The sequence below is a fragment of the Tribolium castaneum genome, chromosome 7 (assembly GCF_031307605.1).
Source record: "Tribolium castaneum strain GA2 chromosome 7, icTriCast1.1, whole genome shotgun sequence".
NCBI lineage: Eukaryota > Metazoa > Arthropoda > Insecta > Coleoptera > Tenebrionidae > Tribolium > Tribolium castaneum.
Window position 1 is genome coordinate 646,653 of NC_087400.1, and position 17,775 is coordinate 664,427.

General features: G+C 32.0%; 2 protein-coding genes across 5 annotated transcripts; both read right to left on the bottom strand.

Moving 5' to 3' along the window:
- Positions 1 to 2,059: 2,059 nt before the first annotated feature.
- Positions 2,060 to 12,643, bottom strand: LOC135266786 (uncharacterized). Of its 2 annotated transcripts, XM_064358056.1 has the most exons (4): positions 12,530 to 12,643; positions 4,349 to 4,404; positions 2,629 to 4,125; positions 2,060 to 2,535 (listed from the first exon to the last, which is right to left on the bottom strand). In XM_064358056.1, exons 2-4 carry the CDS (start codon positions 4,379 to 4,381, stop codon positions 2,152 to 2,154), a joined length of 1,914 nt encoding a protein of 637 aa, XP_064214126.1. In that variant the 5' UTR covers positions 4,382 to 4,404; positions 12,530 to 12,643; the 3' UTR covers positions 2,060 to 2,151. The 2 variants fall into 2 exon arrangements, with proteins under 2 accessions (XP_064214126.1, XP_064214125.1); XM_064358055.1 differs by having other exon boundaries at positions 2,060 to 4,125.
- Positions 12,644 to 14,208: 1,565 nt separating this feature from the next.
- On the bottom strand, positions 14,209 to 17,507 carry LOC135266787 (heat shock protein 75 kDa, mitochondrial-like). Of its 3 annotated transcripts, XM_064358059.1 has the most exons (5): positions 17,168 to 17,507; positions 16,095 to 17,024; positions 15,863 to 16,046; positions 14,475 to 14,886; positions 14,209 to 14,426 (listed from the first exon to the last, which is right to left on the bottom strand). In XM_064358059.1, exons 1-4 carry the CDS (start codon positions 17,271 to 17,273, stop codon positions 14,868 to 14,870), a joined length of 1,239 nt encoding a protein of 412 aa, XP_064214129.1. In that variant the 5' UTR covers positions 17,274 to 17,507; the 3' UTR covers positions 14,209 to 14,426; positions 14,475 to 14,867. The 3 variants fall into 3 exon arrangements, with proteins under 3 accessions (XP_064214129.1, XP_064214128.1, XP_064214127.1); XM_064358058.1 differs by having other exon boundaries at positions 14,475 to 16,046; positions 16,095 to 17,018; XM_064358057.1 differs by having other exon boundaries at positions 14,475 to 16,046.
- Between the last annotated feature and the right edge of the window lie 268 nt (positions 17,508 to 17,775).

The following is a 17,775-nucleotide window of genomic DNA, read 5'->3' on the forward strand; positions in this document are numbered from 1 at the left end:
TTTTTTTTTGCAGTCAAGTCAGATTAGGAAGATAATCTAGACTAAAGTTTTAATAAAAATCGCACAAAGAGTTAAAAAAATTGCTTATTATTTTGTATTTTTTTGCTAAAATTTACTCTATGAGTTAATTAGAATAAGTAGGTAATAAAACTAGTTAAGAAGAATAAGAAAATCAATAAAATAAGAGAAAAATTGTACACCGTTCACGATTGTGACTATAAAAAATATCAATAGAAACATATTCTGAACTTCTTGCCTTATTCGACAAACCAGGTTTAAAAATTGGAAACACAAGTATGTAGTAAATTAGATTAATTAATGACTCATAAATTAGCAAAGCATACTGTGATTAATAATTTATATCAATTTCTCATAAGGAAAACTTAAACTAAGTGATCTTTTTCGCATTTGTTTGATCTTCTCATACTCAATTCAGCACACAGAAGTTTAACTGTACTAAAAAAAATTATAAGAAAAAAATATTGGTCAGAACTTATTTATAGGAACTCATAGAATTTTGTTTTTTCATTATTTGTTTAAAAAAAAGTGAAACATAAAACACTTAACAGTTAAATTGCTGAACAATTTGAACAAAAAGAAACAAAATTTGAATTATTTTTTAAGTTTAATTATTTAATTTGTTTTGTTTTAAGTGTTACAATTATGTTGTCTGAGAACGTTTAGAATTACAGAGGTCAAGAGTTCGGATCATAGAAATACTTCACGCAATCAAAGCGTTCGAATTACCAATTATTTGGATTATCGACAGGTTGAATTCGCCAGACATGAAAATAAAACGAAAAATTGCTGAATTAGGTCGAAAATGTTTTATCTAGCACATTAAAAACAAATAATTTACCAAAAAATCTTTGCTATTTAAAAAAGGTGCTTATCATTTTGTTTAAAAATTTATTAAAAAAAATAATTTGATTTTTGTTTAAGTGTTTTTGATTTGATTTTGTGTCATTTGTCAAATTAGTTTTAAAATATCAAAATTTTTAGTCCAAACACGCAATTATTTTGGAAACTTTAAGGTAACTAGACCGAAAAATTGCCAAACTGAGTCAAAAACCTCAAAAAAAAAAAACAAAAAAATCGATGTCACTTAAAAAAATTTATTTGTTTTTTAGTAGAGTATAGAATGTTACTTCTGGGCCAGAACATTTGGCGTCTTAAAAATCAAGGTAGAATCTTACAAATCTAACTGTTTTCCCAAAAGTCAACAACTAAAAAACGCCTAAGACCACTCAAAATGCATTAATTTTTATCCACCCCAAAAGTATCCAAATATGTGTAGACCACCAAAAATTGGGCACATGAAAAAACAGGGTAGAATTCTACAAACTTGTTGTTTTTCAAAAAGTAAACATAAGAAAAACATCTAAAAAACCTACAAAATGCCTTGATTTTAGACACCCCAAAAATAGCTCTTCATTTCTGGACCAAGCCAATTGGCGCATGCAAAAATCAATTAAAATTACCTCAAAACTGCTCTAAAACCATTGTCAAATCTCTAGATTTCACACACCTCAAAACAGCTTTTCATTTCTGGACCAAGCCAATTGGCGCATGGCAAAGGTGTTAAAAATGATTACCAAATAAATTTTGCATACCCCAACTGTATTCAACTATTATACGCACATAAAAAAGATACACCTAATTGTTCGAAGTCTACTAAAATATCTGAACACTCCATTATGGATTTTCATTTAGAGATCGCTATTAAAACTTTAATGTTATCGTAAACATGTTCGGTTTGTGTCTTAATTATCAAATTCAACACCCCAATATTCGACTATGCCTTCATGATAATTCTTGGATTCAGAATATTTACAGAATTAATAAAAATAAGTGCAAAACATTCCCCGTTTTCATTCCGACTTATTTTTACAGCATCTCCTCTTTCACGACAGCTTATACCGTTTATAGGTATGTGTCTATCGAGGAGAATCATCGGCACGACCATCAATCCTGAATTCGTCTTCGACTCATGAGCCTTTGGCCTTTGGCGAATCAACAGGACAGTAAAATTAGCTGAACTTGGTGAACAAACCAAGCATTTGGAAATTTAAATAGAATTTTATTATTAACACTATAAACAAATCATTAGCAGAATAATAAAATAAGTATTAATTTTTTTAACATAATAAATTATAATAGTGTATCACTACAGACAGATTTACTTATTCCTTCAGTTCCAACTTGATATGTTATAAAAACTTTCTTCTCCTTTGTCTCGAATGTCAAACCAGCGTAAATCTTTTCTGAAATGTGTTTATAGTCAGGTTCATCAAATTTAGTGTAATATTGCTTCTCAAAAATTTGTTGTAAAGCTTCATTTGCAGACTTGGAATTCATTTTGTATTCAAAAATGATTCCAACGTTCTTACTGATTATCACCATATCTAGGGTATTGGCTATCCCTGGTCCTTTTCTTTTTTTCTTGATCTGGACCTCACTGTGTGTTTCGAAGTATCTGGAGTTATATGTCAGAGTATACAAGATGTGATGAAGTTCTTTTTCGTTCATAATCTTCTGTGATTGAGAGAGTAATACTAATACGGCGTTTGCAAGATCAACAAATGCCCTCTCACTTGTACTTTGTAATAGTAATTTCAGAGCACTTACATAATTTTTAACAGATCTAGCGTTCAAGTGGAATTTATGTATAACTGCCAGTGCTTCACTATAGCAAAGGTTGCGGACATGTTGCTTAATTTCAAAATTAGGTATTTTTAAAACACAAAATGTCGAGTCATTTTCATCTTCATTTTCATCTTCATCTTCATCTTCATCTTCATCTTCATCTTCATCTTCATCTTCATCCTCGGTGTTTGTTTCAATGTCATCTGTTTTCTTATCAATTGACAATATATTAAAGTAACCAGAATCAGCCAAGAATTGCAAAAATAAGTCCACATTTTCCTCCGATATTTCATCAAACTCTAAAGAAATCAGTTCCTTTAGACTCGTTAGATGATCGACATTCACCGATTTAACTGTTTTTATCTTAACTTCACCATTAGAAATAAGTTCCTCAATTTTTTCTCGAACTGAAGGTTCCGCAAACAGCTTCCCCAGATTTCTTACATGACCTGTATCAATCCAGAAAGAGGAATATTTGAGCGTACCGGTTGTATTAACACTTTCCAAAATGTTCAAGACTGACCAGCTACTGAATATTTTCAATGGGCTATTAGATACCATATATCCATCATACCATTTCCTAATTGTTTTGAATGTTACTTTCCCACAAGCAGCTTTAACTTCTGGAAGCTCAAGTAGCTGCTTTACCTCCTCATCCGTAAATCCTAAGTACGGTGCGTATCGAAGATCACTTAGGAACGGATAATGTTTTATAACTCTTGCTGCATCCCCTGAGAAGGCTCCGGCCAACCGAACACAAGCAAAAATTAATGAGCGTTTTATGAAATTATTGAATTTCAGCGTTTTAGCCATGAAATGTTTTAGACAATCATTAATTAATCCAATGTCATCTTTATTCGGACAAGACTCGAATACCAGGCCCACCACAGGAGCATCGTACTCATCGATGAGTACGAAAACTTTTTCCTCATAATGTGTATGTAAAACTTCCGATAAAAATCTTAAGCTATCTACCAAATCAGCTTCTCTTAATGTGACACACTTTTTTCTAACGTAGAAATTTTCGAAGTCTTCAACGTTAATGCTAGACATGTTCAACTTGTCGCTTGCCCAGGCTAAAGTACCATCATCAGTCGTCTTCACCAGATATTCATGTTCTCTGAATGTACAATTTATAGCCAACGCCAATTCGTGCTTAACTTCAGCAAAACTGCTACCACGAACACTCCCGAGATCAATATGTATCACAGGATGAAGTTTGCAGTGCTTTGAAAAAAATTGTGTTTCTTCAGTACAAATCTTTAAGTTCTCAAATAAACTTCTTTTTCCCAGTAGAAAGTGCTTCAACATATCCATGAGGGTAGTTTTTCCAAAAGCTCTAGGTGCCGTTAGTAATACTATTTTACTAGTATCACTTAAGAGACATTTGATAAACAAGGTCTTGTCCACAAAGGTAATTGTCTCTTTGATTGTGGCGAATTCATGACTTGCCAGTTCGCACAGCGACTTTTCTGAATCCTAAAAACAGAAAAAAATTACAACTCGTTACTAAATGCATTAGCATAGTTGTTATAAATAAAGTGATTAGGATTATTTTTGTGGTTTTTAAATTGAAAGTTTCTGAAAATTATATTATATGTACTTATTATTACTAATAATAAATTATTGCCACCGTTAATTTCTAATACAGGAGAGTTTTACTAATGATTGTGAATTCCACCAATAAACCTGACTGACTCACCTTAGAATCATTTAGAGAAGAACTCTCGTTCATTTTTACTTTGGTTCGGCTACAATCTGTAATACAAATAAGCATATAAATAATTAAGTCTTTTGTCAATGAGAGCAGTACACAAAAGAAAAGTATAGAAAAACCTCAACAGCAGCCTATTAAAGTGTTGTATTTTGTTCTGAAATAAACAACTGTATTATTGTAAAGTGGAATTTTTTACTCGTCCTCTGAAGTTCCCCACACCCTAAAAGATAATGAAACAAAAAGGAACAAGCAAGGTCATTGCGTATCAATCTTTTACTCGCCAATTAAATTGCACAGATGGAAAGACATCGCGCAGACCACTAGAAACAAACTGGTTGATACTAACTATGAAGTAAAACTTCCATCACCAGTGTTATTATTGCTAATTTTTTAATTCAACAAGATTAAATTAATAATCAAATTAAGAATTTTTTTCAGATTTGCTTGTAAATTTTAATTTTTAAACCTCGATGAACTTATAAATTGTGCAAAAAGTACTTTTTTTTCACATTTAAATACCTGTTTGAATTACGATTTGTTTAATTGCTATTTCTTACATTGCTTGCAACAATAAGGTTTTATATTAATTTACACAATAAACCATATATTTGTTTATTATAATCCGAGTAGTATGAAATAAACTGCACAATAATTCTTTTTTTCTATATCAACATTTTTTTAAATTACAGAAATATTCACTACTATGTTGGAAAATACAACGTTCAGTATCTAACGAGTAATACAAAAATTTCTACAATAAACTAGTACTAGAGAAAACAAAATTGTAGCAGAATATTATACACCATTAAAAACAAGACAACCATCTGAACTCCAGCAATTTAAAAATAGTTACAAATCTTTTACTCAAGATAAAAAACTAAATATACCAAAAAATATCAATGAAGTAACTCAAATGAGAAATCGTAACTTTGCTATCGGATATCTCAATTCGACTGTAAATAAAAAACTAACAAAGACAGAATTTTGCAAATCTAAAAGTATTTCCAGAAATTCCCTCAATATGGGGCTAAATTCAGTTGGCATAAAGATTGCATGTAAAACGAGAACAAATGAGAACAAACGGGAACAATCCGGAACAAAAGAGAACAAATCGGAACAATTGGGAACAAAAGAGAGAAAAAGCAAAACAAAAAATAAAAAAATATTCGATAATGTAGAACACAAAGCAGGTAGTCGTAAACATATAAGTTTAGATGAAGAAGCAGATAAATTAATTAGTAAATCTTTAGAAACTTTTCAGTCATAAATGGACAAACTAGTTTCATACATTCCCAACGATGAGAAAGAAAAATGGAAAAAAGATTTAAAACCTATTATTACTGAAATAGACAGATTAGAAGATGGAGCAAAAATAGTTGGCTTCAAACAAGAAGTTGTAGATAAATATATTGCAAGAAAAGCAGCTAATTTATTCCTTGAACAATTAATTATGACTGACTGTGAACTAGAGTCCGCTAATAATAAAATAGATGAATTGGAATATAAATTAGATAACTACAATAATTACGATCCTAAGAAGCTAGCAGAATTAAGAAGCAAAACAGTAGTAATACCATCAAACATCGATGATGTAAAGAAAAGAACTTTGAAAATATTTGAAAGACATACAAAAAATATGAGAGCAATAAATGAAAAGAGTCAAAAATTGTAAATTAAATGGAAAGTACTGTATTCAAGAATTTAAATATATTCAATGAAGAATATCCAAAATTCCGAAAAAAGTTTTCAAGTCTCATTCAACAAGTTAATAAATTAAAAATTATTATTTTTGTTCTTATGTTTATTATCGTAATTGTAATTATTGTTTTCTTAATTTCAACACTAATAAAAAATAGCGATTATGTTATGTTATATTATGATGATACTAATACGTGTCCATAAGCTAATGTATCTGTAGAATTAGGTAAAAGGTATCTTTTATCATCTTTCCAACTTAGAGACTTTTTCTTTACTTCTTCAGTAAATATATCATGTTTATGACTCCTGATCACTTTCTGCCTATGAAAGTATTCTTTTTGATTAAGCAATTAAGCAATTTTTGTAATCTTCAAAACTTATTTTTTTCTTCAATACTGCTTTTTTGATACCTTTTAATTTTTTCGAAACAGACGTTTCAGTTCTGTAACTGTACATTTTTGACCTTAAACCTATGCATTCTAATATCTTAATACCATTCAATTCATCTTTGAACTTCCCTATTACTTTCTTATTTTTATCCGAATATAATGGATGATCCTTTGGATAATCAGCTGTATCAAAATAGTCGGGATTGTTTTTCATAAATTCATAGAAACCGGCATTTTTAATTACATTGTAATGGAAGTTATACATTAACAATTTCGATAAATCTAATACAGCTTGTCCAATATAAATTGGTTTATTAAACAATACTTTTGTTTTAAAATTGTGAACTGCTGCCAGGTGTTTGCTAAATATAGTTCTGTGTTTAAAATTAGGTTTGTTTATCGCTTTTTGTAATTTTTCTTCATCACAATATAATTTAATATTTTGTTGGTTTCTAACAGATTGCATAGACTTACCATATGGGGCATTAACCATTAATTTCCAGAAATCTTTTTTTTATGGAGGTGCATTCGGGTGCTTTTGATATATTTTCCACATATGTCACATTTGATTTTACTAACTCTCTTTTTCCTTGGTTCAGCAAATAAATCATCATCAAATGAAAATATTTCTGAATTCGCTTCGCTCACGAGGACTCTGTCCGAATTCCGCAAAGGAGGCATAACTGATTTTTTTCCGTTTTTTATTTCCTTATGTAATTGCTCTTCAGCTTTAATAATAGCTTTTATTAAGTCTGCTTTATTATATTTTCTAATATATTTGATGTCTAATGATTTTGCAATATTAAACAGTTCAGATAAACGAAGATTACTTAAGTTCCTTCGTTCCATTTATTATAGGAAAAAATCTAACAAACAATTTTTAGTAAATAAATAAATTCAATCCATTTTTATGCAAATCTGTTTTTATATGCCTTTTAAAATTAGTTCTAGTGTAATATCTACCCCCCACTGAATTTACGCGATATTAAGAAAGATTTAAAGAAAATTTTAGAAAACTATAAAATAGAATACCAAATAATAAATTATGATAAGATTAAAAATGAATTATCATATTATAAAAAATTGATAACAAAATATATTATAAATATTTCGCCAAATAGTTAATTTAAATAAAACAATATGGATTTTATTGAGTGTTTGTAATATTAAATCCCTAATAATAACATTAAATACAAAAACGGATCAAGAAATTAAAGAATATTATATTACTTTGGAAGAAATATTTTATTCATATTTGGAATACACTAAAAAGTTTTATTTGAATATAGGAGAATCACTCGAAAAGATAGTCAGATAAAGCAAATTGAAACGATAATTAGATGATTAAAAATATTATCAAGTTAACCAAAGAGCTTATAATAAATAGTATAATAGTTTTATAGCAAAGATTCGGTAATAAACAATATAACAACAATTGTGGTAAAGACATGTTTTCATTATAATTTAATCGATGATGATAATGTAAACAGATAACTCATCTTTGATAACCTAAGCACAACAAATTGTGCTTAAAAAAATCCAACTTTTAGATTACTTCAATATATATATATATATATATTTTTTTTGGAATGCAACTAACTTTGAGAGAAATTGTGTTGTTGATAGAATGAGTAGGTAAGTTTATTAATGGTCAAGCTTATTTGCCTGTAAAGTAGCTATTATAAAGTAACGGCAATTAGTTAACTTTTACAAACTAGTTGAGTTTAATGAATAATTGGTATTCTGAATATAGGTATGCCTTTCTTCCGATAAATGAGATTATTCACTTACTTCCAAGTATAAAAAAAAATACCTATTGTGCGATTTGGACCTAAGAATAGTGTTGTATCCACGATTTCGTGATACTTCAGAAAGGGGAAATATTAATATACTCGGTGTAAAATTCAACAGATTTATTCTCTACAAACTTCCAACAACTTACAACGTTACAACAATTTACTTTTAGCTCTACATCGCGTCTCCTTCCCTCATTTTTGTGACGGTCCTTTTTAAGAAGGAAAAACTACCTGCTCCCAGAAGGGGGGCGTCACGAGCGGTTAAGGATTGAGGGTTGCACATTTAAGGCTTCAGGGTACCGAAGCGATTGTTGAGAATTGGTGTACTACAAGTTGCATACTTTTTTTAGACCTGTTTTCAGTGACAGCTGTCAATCATCGGATAGGCATCCGACCTTCGCCTCGGGGTGTCTTGTCCCTTCTCATAAAATGCAAATAATGTAAACAAACTGAATTCCACTATCGCCCACCATAGTTTCTCTTATTTCAGAGATTCAAGCAACATACAGTGAAAAATACGTTTTTTATTTTGTTAAAAAAATTTGATACTAAAGAATAATAAAATACTAGCATAGTTTTGTAAAAAATAATACACCATTACACCATTTATTTATTGGGTTTTATGTTTTAATTAACCGAATTCTGTTCGCTATATTACGTGTCATGTGCATTTCTAATTGGATCACTTGCATTGAAAAAATATAAAATAAAAAAATTAATTGGTGAAACATTATTGTTCTTTCAGAAAACAGTTTAACTTTAAAGAAGTTACTAGGAATATCTCATTAAAATGATGAAAACTTCTTTAAACCCGCTTTTTCGTCTGATAATTTTATCCAGGTAATAAATTCTGAAAAATACATTGTTGTAAAAATTTATTGTAACTATACCCAGTAATAATTATAGTACAAATAACGTATCGAGAGATTGTAAGATCCAGTCTTAGGGATATAATTTGTTTACGTTACGCCTAGTAAAATAAATGATACTTTTATAATTATGTATTATTTTAGAATTTAGGAATTATTTCTCGTTTTTTTATTAAATTTATAAAATTTTTCTATAACTAGCTTGTGAAGATATAGCTGCGTTACTCTTACATTATATAAATTTTGTGTATTTCTTTAAAATATAAGTAAACATTGCTAAAGATCGGGTACCTGAAACTGAAATCACATGTAAACAAAAATGTTTATTAAAAAGTTTAGAAAGTTTTTCATAAGCTCATGAGTCATAAGACTTGTATTTAGTGGAGGGTTTAGGGTGGTGGTTGGTACTTATATATAATCAAAACATATAGTTCTACAACTTCTTTACTCTTTGAGTCTTTGCAGAGTGCTGGTCACTTTCTTGCCCCACAGTGTTTTGTAATAAGTGGTAATTTTTAAACAGTGGTATTTGTAGTTTTTAATTTGTTACTTTGCAGAATATCAATTTTATCTATTTCTTTTTATTTAATTATTTGTTGCGACTGCTGGTTGGTAAGTGTATTTCCTAATTTCTTATTATATCACTTGTAAATAGTTAAAATCTTTGTATATTTAAAATTATGGGTAATAATAGTAAACTAAGTTTTTCAAAAAAAAGAAAAAGTCGAAAACAAATAATGCGTAATTTTTGGAAAAAACAACGAAAGGGTTCTAAAACGGAATTTCCAAGTAAATCAAGTCTCGCGGAGTGTAACTTTCAGTCAATTGAATCAAGTTCCGATGATGATGAAGTATTTGTAAAATTTGTATTTTTGTAAAACAGTTGGTCAAATAACAAATGCAGTTGCATATTCTGACTTTAAAAATAGGTCCTTGTTTGAGTTGTTCATGCAGGCATTAAAACGAGTTGCAAATTTATCTTCAAGTCTATTGTATGATGTCGATAATAATTCTGTTGAGTCATTTAATTCAGTAGTTAACAAACTTGTTGGGGGTAAAAGAATAAATTTTTCAGAACGCGGTTCTTATCATGGAAGATGCTTTGCGGCAGTCGTAAATGTAAATAACAAAAACAAATTTGTATTTAAAATTATGGAGAAAATATCAGGGAATAGTGGCATTTACACCACAAAATTTTCAAATCGCTTATTAAAAACCAAAGAACTTCATGCTACAAAATTAAATAAAAGAAAAATTCGTATTCAAAGTGCAGATTCGGATTATGGTGCGACTAATGACATAATAGACATGCCAACAGAAACATATGACAAAATAAAAAATGAGTTCTTGAATGATTTGGCTGCTTGCGATATTTTAAAAATTCCTTTGTTAACAATTGGTCAACGTAATAATGAGCAGTGGGATAAAGAAAGAAATAATAGATTAACGGCTAGTAATTTCGGAAGAATTATTAATATGAAATGTACGACCAATACAGCGAATGCTGTAAAAGATATCTTGTATCGTGTGGGATTATCTAAATTTAAAAAATTACCCGAACCACTACAGTGGGGAATTGATAATGAAGAGAAACAAAGGAGAAGTTTGAACAGATCACAGGTATAAAGGTAGATTCATGCGGCTTTTTTGTTGATAAAGAAAAAAAATTTTTAGGTGCAACACCAGATGGGTTAGTGGGTTCAAATGCTATTGTTGAAATTAAATGTCCATTTAGCGCAAGAAACACAAATATTAAAACTGCCATAGAACAAAAATTGATTAAATACTTAGAAATAGATTCTCAAGATGATAGTAAAATAGTTTTAAAAGAAAAAGATAATTACATGTATCAAGTACAAGGTCAGCTCCACATTACTAATCGCCAAACTTGTTATTTTATAGTGTACACCTCTACAGATTTAAAATATTGTATTATTGAGAAAGACGATAGTAAATATTGGAACGGAAGAATGATAGATTGTCTTGAAAATTTTTATATGAATGCCATGTTACCAGAAATAATTGATTCAAGACATAGTCGCAATTTACCATTACGCAGCATAATAAAAAAGGATTTGTCAATAATATTTCAAGTTTAGTTTTAGAGATTTTTACATAAATACATAATATGATGATAAGCATTTTAATAATAATTATAATTTTTAATTTGAACAATAAAAGTAAAAAAAAACTTCCTCAGTGGGTTGACACCTTGTCGTGGTGAGGGAGCTCAGTAGTTCTATCACAAAACCTGTGCAGAACGAAGCTAAGTACAACCAAAGTTTTAATCATCTTTTTTTATATTTTTTTAAAACAGGAATAATTTTATTGTTAAAAGTAGTCAAAAAAATAGCGAGCGTGATTACTCGTATTTCAAAATCTCATAAGATACGTTGATAGCAGTGTCTACAAAAAAAAACGTAATGCAAATCTATAGGTACCTAATTATTTTGTTAAAAAAATTAATTCCGAAATTATGTGCTTTAATTTTATACCACTATTAGAGAAATCGCTAAAATTCCTATTTGTGCCGATACATTTCTCTGTCTTGAACAAATGCAATAAAATTATTATCTTGTGGGTCACCCCAATGGTGGTTACCTCCTGCGGTGCGTCCTAAACCCGTCATAAATCTTCTTCCAGCTAGCTACGCATTCGAAGAAGGATGCATTAAAAGTTGCCTACTTACAATTTAATTTTTGCTTTATATCTAACAATTAAGAACAGTTAACAAAAATCTAAAATATCTCAGGTCTGTATTTTTAAATTTCCTATAAAATGGTTTTTTTAAATTCTCAATACAATGCACCGTTATGAAAAATTCGTATCAACTTTATTAACAGACATTTTATTTAATAAAAAAATATCTAGGCATTTATTTCAATCAAAAATGAATCTTCGACCTACATTTACTTATAAAGAAACACTGCAAATGTCAAGAAACTCTTCAAGTCTAAATTTGCGGCTAAAAACAGTTAAAACAGTTTACACGTAAAACGTATGCGCCAGCTCCCAGAGGGTCTAGAGCCTTAACAGGAAAGTGAAAGTTGTACATTACAACAATAGAAACAACTTACAGTACGAGTCAGCGTTAAGCAGACATTTTCTCTGCGATATTTAAAAACCTTTACAAAAACACAAATTCAGATAAGCAATTTTGCCTACCGTACAACACGTGTTACAACTTCCTAGTGATAACAGTATAATAAATATAATTATTCTAGTTATTATGTAATTTCTGCCATGTTTTGGACGCGAAAACAATTACAATATAAAAACCACGTGGTCGTGGGTCAGGATTCAGTTATTTGATTTACTTTAATTTTAGACACAATCGTTGAAAATAAACATAATGTCAGACGAATTACATTTTACTTATAACATTTAATAAATATCAAGACAATCAAGACTTACCTGTTAATCGATGCACAACACGCTCACGACGCTCACACGCTGCTACAAGGTGTCAACTGTCAACCACAGAACAGTAAGGGTGAAGAAGTGATAATTCCCTAGAAAATCACTGGCAACACGAGAATCCAGCGCCTCTGGTGCTGAAGTGCGTTACTACCACGGTAAAGCGCCACGTTTGAATAAATTCCTTTTATATTGTTTTTTATTATTTTTATCTTACAAGTTTCATTGCAAATTGTTTAAAATAAAAAAATATATTTTCATTTTAAACAAAATGAAAACGTTTTATATTTATTTTAAACAAAATTTGCAATGAAACTTACAAAAAAAGTTGTTTTGGGGTAATAAAACACAAATTTTGTTAACATTTTTATTGTACACTTGAGTAACATAACAAATTAAATTTTTCAAAAAATTAAAGTATTGTATTATTTCTTAATTATACAAAAATTATCAAAAAATTAAATCAGTCAGTGTTGGCATGTTTTGCCTGTCTGCTCGAGACTTAAAACAAAATAAGGTCTGCTTTGTTGCCCACGCTACGACCACGAGGAGGTACATGCAGTGCACTGACACACTCGAGCGCAAATAAGAAACTTAAAAGTAAATTCTGAAATACCCTAAATAGAGAAAACGCCAAAATTTTGAACTTACAGGAACCTCAATTTTGCAGGCATTCCTCCACAATTCTTGAAGCTTTGGATTCTTAGGGAAGGTGAAGAAATGCTTATTGGACTGTCCTTTGTTGGGAACATAATCACTGGTGCATCCGGGGTATTTGCAGGAATATTTGCGATAACCAGCCATGACTAAAGTTCGCTTGAGTAGTAGAAATCAAAAATCCGTCACTCCAGCCCAGAGACCAATGCCTTTAAAATAGAAAGAAACACCAATCAAAAAGATGAGGTTATATTAACAAAAGAAGAGATACTTATCTTTTTGGTCGGCGCTCAACACCAGGAATTGACACACTAACGAACTGTAATCAGAATTTTTGCTTTGATTAAACGATTAAACAAATAATTGCTACATACTTCCGGTAACACGTTGAACGATGAGTGACAAAACAACACTTTTGGCGCGATATTTTCGGCGCGATCTGCGCGCAAGCGTAGATGTCATTGTTACGTCAAAAAATATAATTTAATGACATCCCTAATAAATAAGCGCTTGTTTTAAAATAAGCAGTCGTCATTGGTCGTCCCTTTTCATCTCCCCGGGAGTGCAAAGCCCCCCACGCCTATACTCTCGTGTTGCCAATGCGCGTATCCCACTTTCATGGCTGTCAACTGTCTACTCGACGCAACAACAAACGACAAGTAAAACTGAATTATCGACCGAAACAGCGCCGCGCGCGATCCTGGTCTAGATGGCGCCATCTGTTTTGCATTAAACCTGTGATTAAACTTTATTATAAAAATGTCTAGGCTTTTTAATATCACAATTACGAAATTAAAAAAAACTCAAATTTAGACAAATTATAACTATGTAACAATAATGACATTGTTGGTTGCCTATCGTTGAATACTACAATAACATTTTTGCACGATCGGTCTTTTTTGTCTATTTACCCTAGGCGTTACCACGACGGTATGTTGCTTTTACTGGTTACTAGGAATAACAAAACGGTAAGTATTTACTTACCGTTCACTGAACGGTAAGTAAAAGTAATATAAAAATTCAAAATTTACTAATTATTTATTCATACTAAAAGTGAAAAGTACAATTGCTACAGTTGTTAATAGTAATACGACTCGTTTGCGCACAATTAGAACTGAATCAGTTGCATTAGTCACAGAACTCAGAGGCCGTTGTATATTACTCCTATTATTATAATAGTCATGTTATATAATTCCTCTCTTCTACAAGTCCCTGAGACTCTTAATATCACAGTGAGCTAAAAATGTTCAGTAGTATTTTTATCGCAGTTTGCGAATAACTATACCTTATTAATCAAAATTCTTCATCAGGTGCTTCATTTAAGAATTTTTCATATCGTCATTTTGTTTTTTCCGGAATTATTGCCGATCATTCCAATATTCCAGGGTTCTTCTAACAAATTCTCTGTTTCCGAATCGCTCATTATTCTTTATCAAAAAACACCGCTGCACTTTCAATCAATACTTTTTATCGAATTAATTTCCATCATTTTGCCGATGGTCAAGTATTGGAAAATTAATTTATACCTAAACCGTTGAAGAGAGACATATCGTGTCGCGGACTTTTTTGTAGAAAATTTAATTCTCTACAACCTCGTTCCTTTCATTTTTTTGTATCTTCAACCGTATTCAATGCGTTTGCAAATTGATAATTCTAAGCGATAATTTTTTGGGCACCGTCACCTATTTATTAAAACGCTGCAAAAACGGTTAAAGATACAAAAAAATGAAAAAAACGACGTTGTAGAGAATTAAATTTGCTACAAAAAAGTCCGCGACACCATATTTCCATCTTCAACGGTTTGGGTATAAATTCACTTTCCCCGACTTGAGCATCTTTGAACGTCTTTAAAGCCTAAACCGTTGAAGATAAAGATATGGTCTCGCTGACTTTTTTAAAGCAAATTTAATTCTCTACAACTTTCTTCTGAACATTTTTCTTGTTTCTTTAACCGTATTCGCAGCGTTTTGAAAAATACGGAACGAAGCGCAAATTTTAAATCTTAAATAATTTTTTTCTCATGTTTCTCATGAAAATTTTAGTCCTCAGTTTTTCTCACTCTATTGAGAATGCAAAGCTCAACATTTGTGCATTTTTTTCCAAGTAATTAGTGAACTGGTTGAATTTTAATTAATTTAAAACGATTTGGCACCGAGACGGTATAACGCTGGAAGGGCCCTCATTTTACACTGCTGTACTATTTTTTTTGGGTGCGATTTTGTATCTAGTTTCGTCTCCTAACTTATAGTCCTTCGTAGACAACAAAAAAAAATAAAAGCAAGTTTTAATAAATGAGGTCTTGAAAAAACGAAATCAATTTTTTTTAAGGAAGAAAATTATTCCAGAAATTATTAAGACACAAGTATAAATACTGAATATTAAAATACAAAAATTTTGCCAAAAATGCCGTGGGCAAATTTGATTCTAATTGTCTAAACCAATTGTTTACAAAAAAAAAAAAATACAGAAAAATTTCTGATATACATGATGATTCAAATAACACAGCTTTGTTTGAGAGGATTCTTTAGGTTGAAAAAAATAAATAAAGAAAGAAATATTTTGCTATCACATACGAGGTGATTTACGTAAGCTGATAAGCCTTACAAAAATAAAATTTACACAAAATACCCTTGTCTTTAAATTATTGGTAGCCGGATAGAGGCGATACTGTACCTAATAAGTGCGCTGTTTTGCAGCAACTCCCGGCTAAGATTCAACGGAATGTCTTCAGAATCAACAACCCCCTTAACAAATCTTAGCCACTTGGGGAGAATATTATCAGTTTTATTTTTAATCAAAACTTTTCTCGTATAGAGGGCGACCCCCGACTCCACCTCACGCGACATCTCAAACAGCCCTAAAACCCTTAATCACACACCTATTTTTTTCTACAATTTCACCCAACCTGGCTTTCCCTCGGGAAAATACAACAAGGCATGAATCGACAATGGGACATCCGTTTTGTAATGTAGTATATATCTCGGGACGTCATAACTCCCACTTATGAAGCGATAGAACTCGTTGTGCTGCTGCACCGTCACACTTTTAGGCTCAGACAACCACACTGGTTGCACGATATTCGCTTTTTTCCCGTTCAAATAAATGGGACTTCCGATGAAATTGCTGTACTTATTTATGACATTTTCGACGGTTGTTTCGTCGCAAAACTCGCGACAGTCGGTTTTCAAATGCAGCACGATTTTCGTGCCGCACTGCACCCCCTCAGCGTCCTGGATTTGGTACGAGCCTGTGCCGTCAGAGTTCCATTTGTAGCCCTGGTCCTCCATCGAGGACCGCGTGTAGACATCTACTTTATCAGCCACCATGAAAACGCTGTAAAAACCCACACCGAACTGCCCGATAATGTTGTTGCTACTGTCGGAGGTCAGTTCCTTCGACTTGAGTTGCTCGATAAAGGCTTTGGAGCCCGACCGTGCAATGACGCCCAAATTCGCGATCAGCTCCTCCTTCGACATGCCAATCCCGGTGTCTTGAATCGTCAAAGTCCGGGCCTGCTTATCGGTCGAAATGTGGATTTCCAGGACCCGGTTGGGGTCCCGCAGGCCCTCACGGTCCAACACCGTCAGATACCTAAACTTCTCTAACGCGTCACTCGCGTTCGAAATCAGCTCCCTGACAAACACCTCCTTGTCGGAATACAGCAATCTTGCCACTATATCAAGCAACATTCTAGTCTCGGCCTGGAATTCGTGCTTGGTGGGCTCGCCTTTCGGCTTTTCCGTGTCTTTGATAATCGAGTGGTGCTCCTCATCGGACGCTTTACTCGCATTGGGGCTTGTGCTCGTACAACGGACAAAAAACGCGGCTCCTGAAACTAAACATAACCTCACTTACCGGCAAACAACAAACCGGGCGTTGTTAAATTGTAAACACATTCCAATTGATAAATATTTGCGTTGGGGCCAAAATAATTGGAAATTTCCACAAGTTTTTTGACCTAACCCCACTTTCCCTCACCTGTTTTTTTACGAATGGGGCGCAAAGAAACGATAGGGGCACACGTTAGGTGCCTTCGGCCGCTCAAAAAAACACGTTGGAGGGCAATTCGGCCTAAATTTGCCATTCTAGCCTGGTTTTTTACTGGGTATTCTAACCTAGAAATTTCTGGCAATGGTGCGACCTACCATACCGACTGGTTTTTTCCAAAATCAAAATTTTTAATTTTGGGGTAATTAACACGAAATTGGCACACAAATAGTCTAATTGATTGTTACGCACTTATCACTCAAAATTACGGCTTAATTGTAATTGAGTCACGAACAGTTTGCTTTTTTTGGGTTTGGTGAGGTGCTGCCCCCCGCGGACGCGGCAAAAAATATCGTTTAAATGGGTTTTTTTGTTAGCGGCTTGAAGGCGTTTCTTTTGTGAAGGGGTTGGTTGTTCTCGGGCGATTGCACTCGAATGCCCCATCGGACACCTCTTAAAAGGGTTCGCTCAGCTCACATATCAATACTTCTTTATCCATTTTGTAAAGCGGTGTTTGGGGCTTAAAAGATTTCGTCCCGTAAAGGCTTAACCGAGCACGAATTTCGCTTGGTTGCCGTCACACTTGTAGATTTTTTCTC

Excerpts from the sequence above, each read along its gene's own strand:
- LOC135266786 (XM_064358055.1), bottom strand. The coding sequence starts at position 4,381 with ATGAACGAGAGTTCTTCTCTAAATGATTCTAAG. Across the intron at positions 4,126-4,348 it reads CTTCTCTAAATGATTCTAAG|GATTCAGAAAAGTCGCTGTG; the intron begins GTGAGTCAGTCA and ends TTCTGTTTTTAG.
- LOC135266787 (XM_064358057.1), bottom strand. The coding sequence starts at position 17,273 with ATGGCAAATTTAGGCCGAATTGCCCTCCAACGTGTTTTTTTGAGCGGC. Across the intron at positions 17,025-17,167 it reads CCCCATTCGTAAAAAAACAG|TTTCAGGAGCCGCGTTTTTT; the intron begins GTGAGGGAAAGT and ends GGTTATGTTTAG. Across the intron at positions 16,047-16,094 it reads TTTTCCCGAGGGAAAGCCAG|GGCTGTTTGAGATGTCGCGT; the intron begins GTTGGGTGAAAT and ends TAAGGGTTTTAG.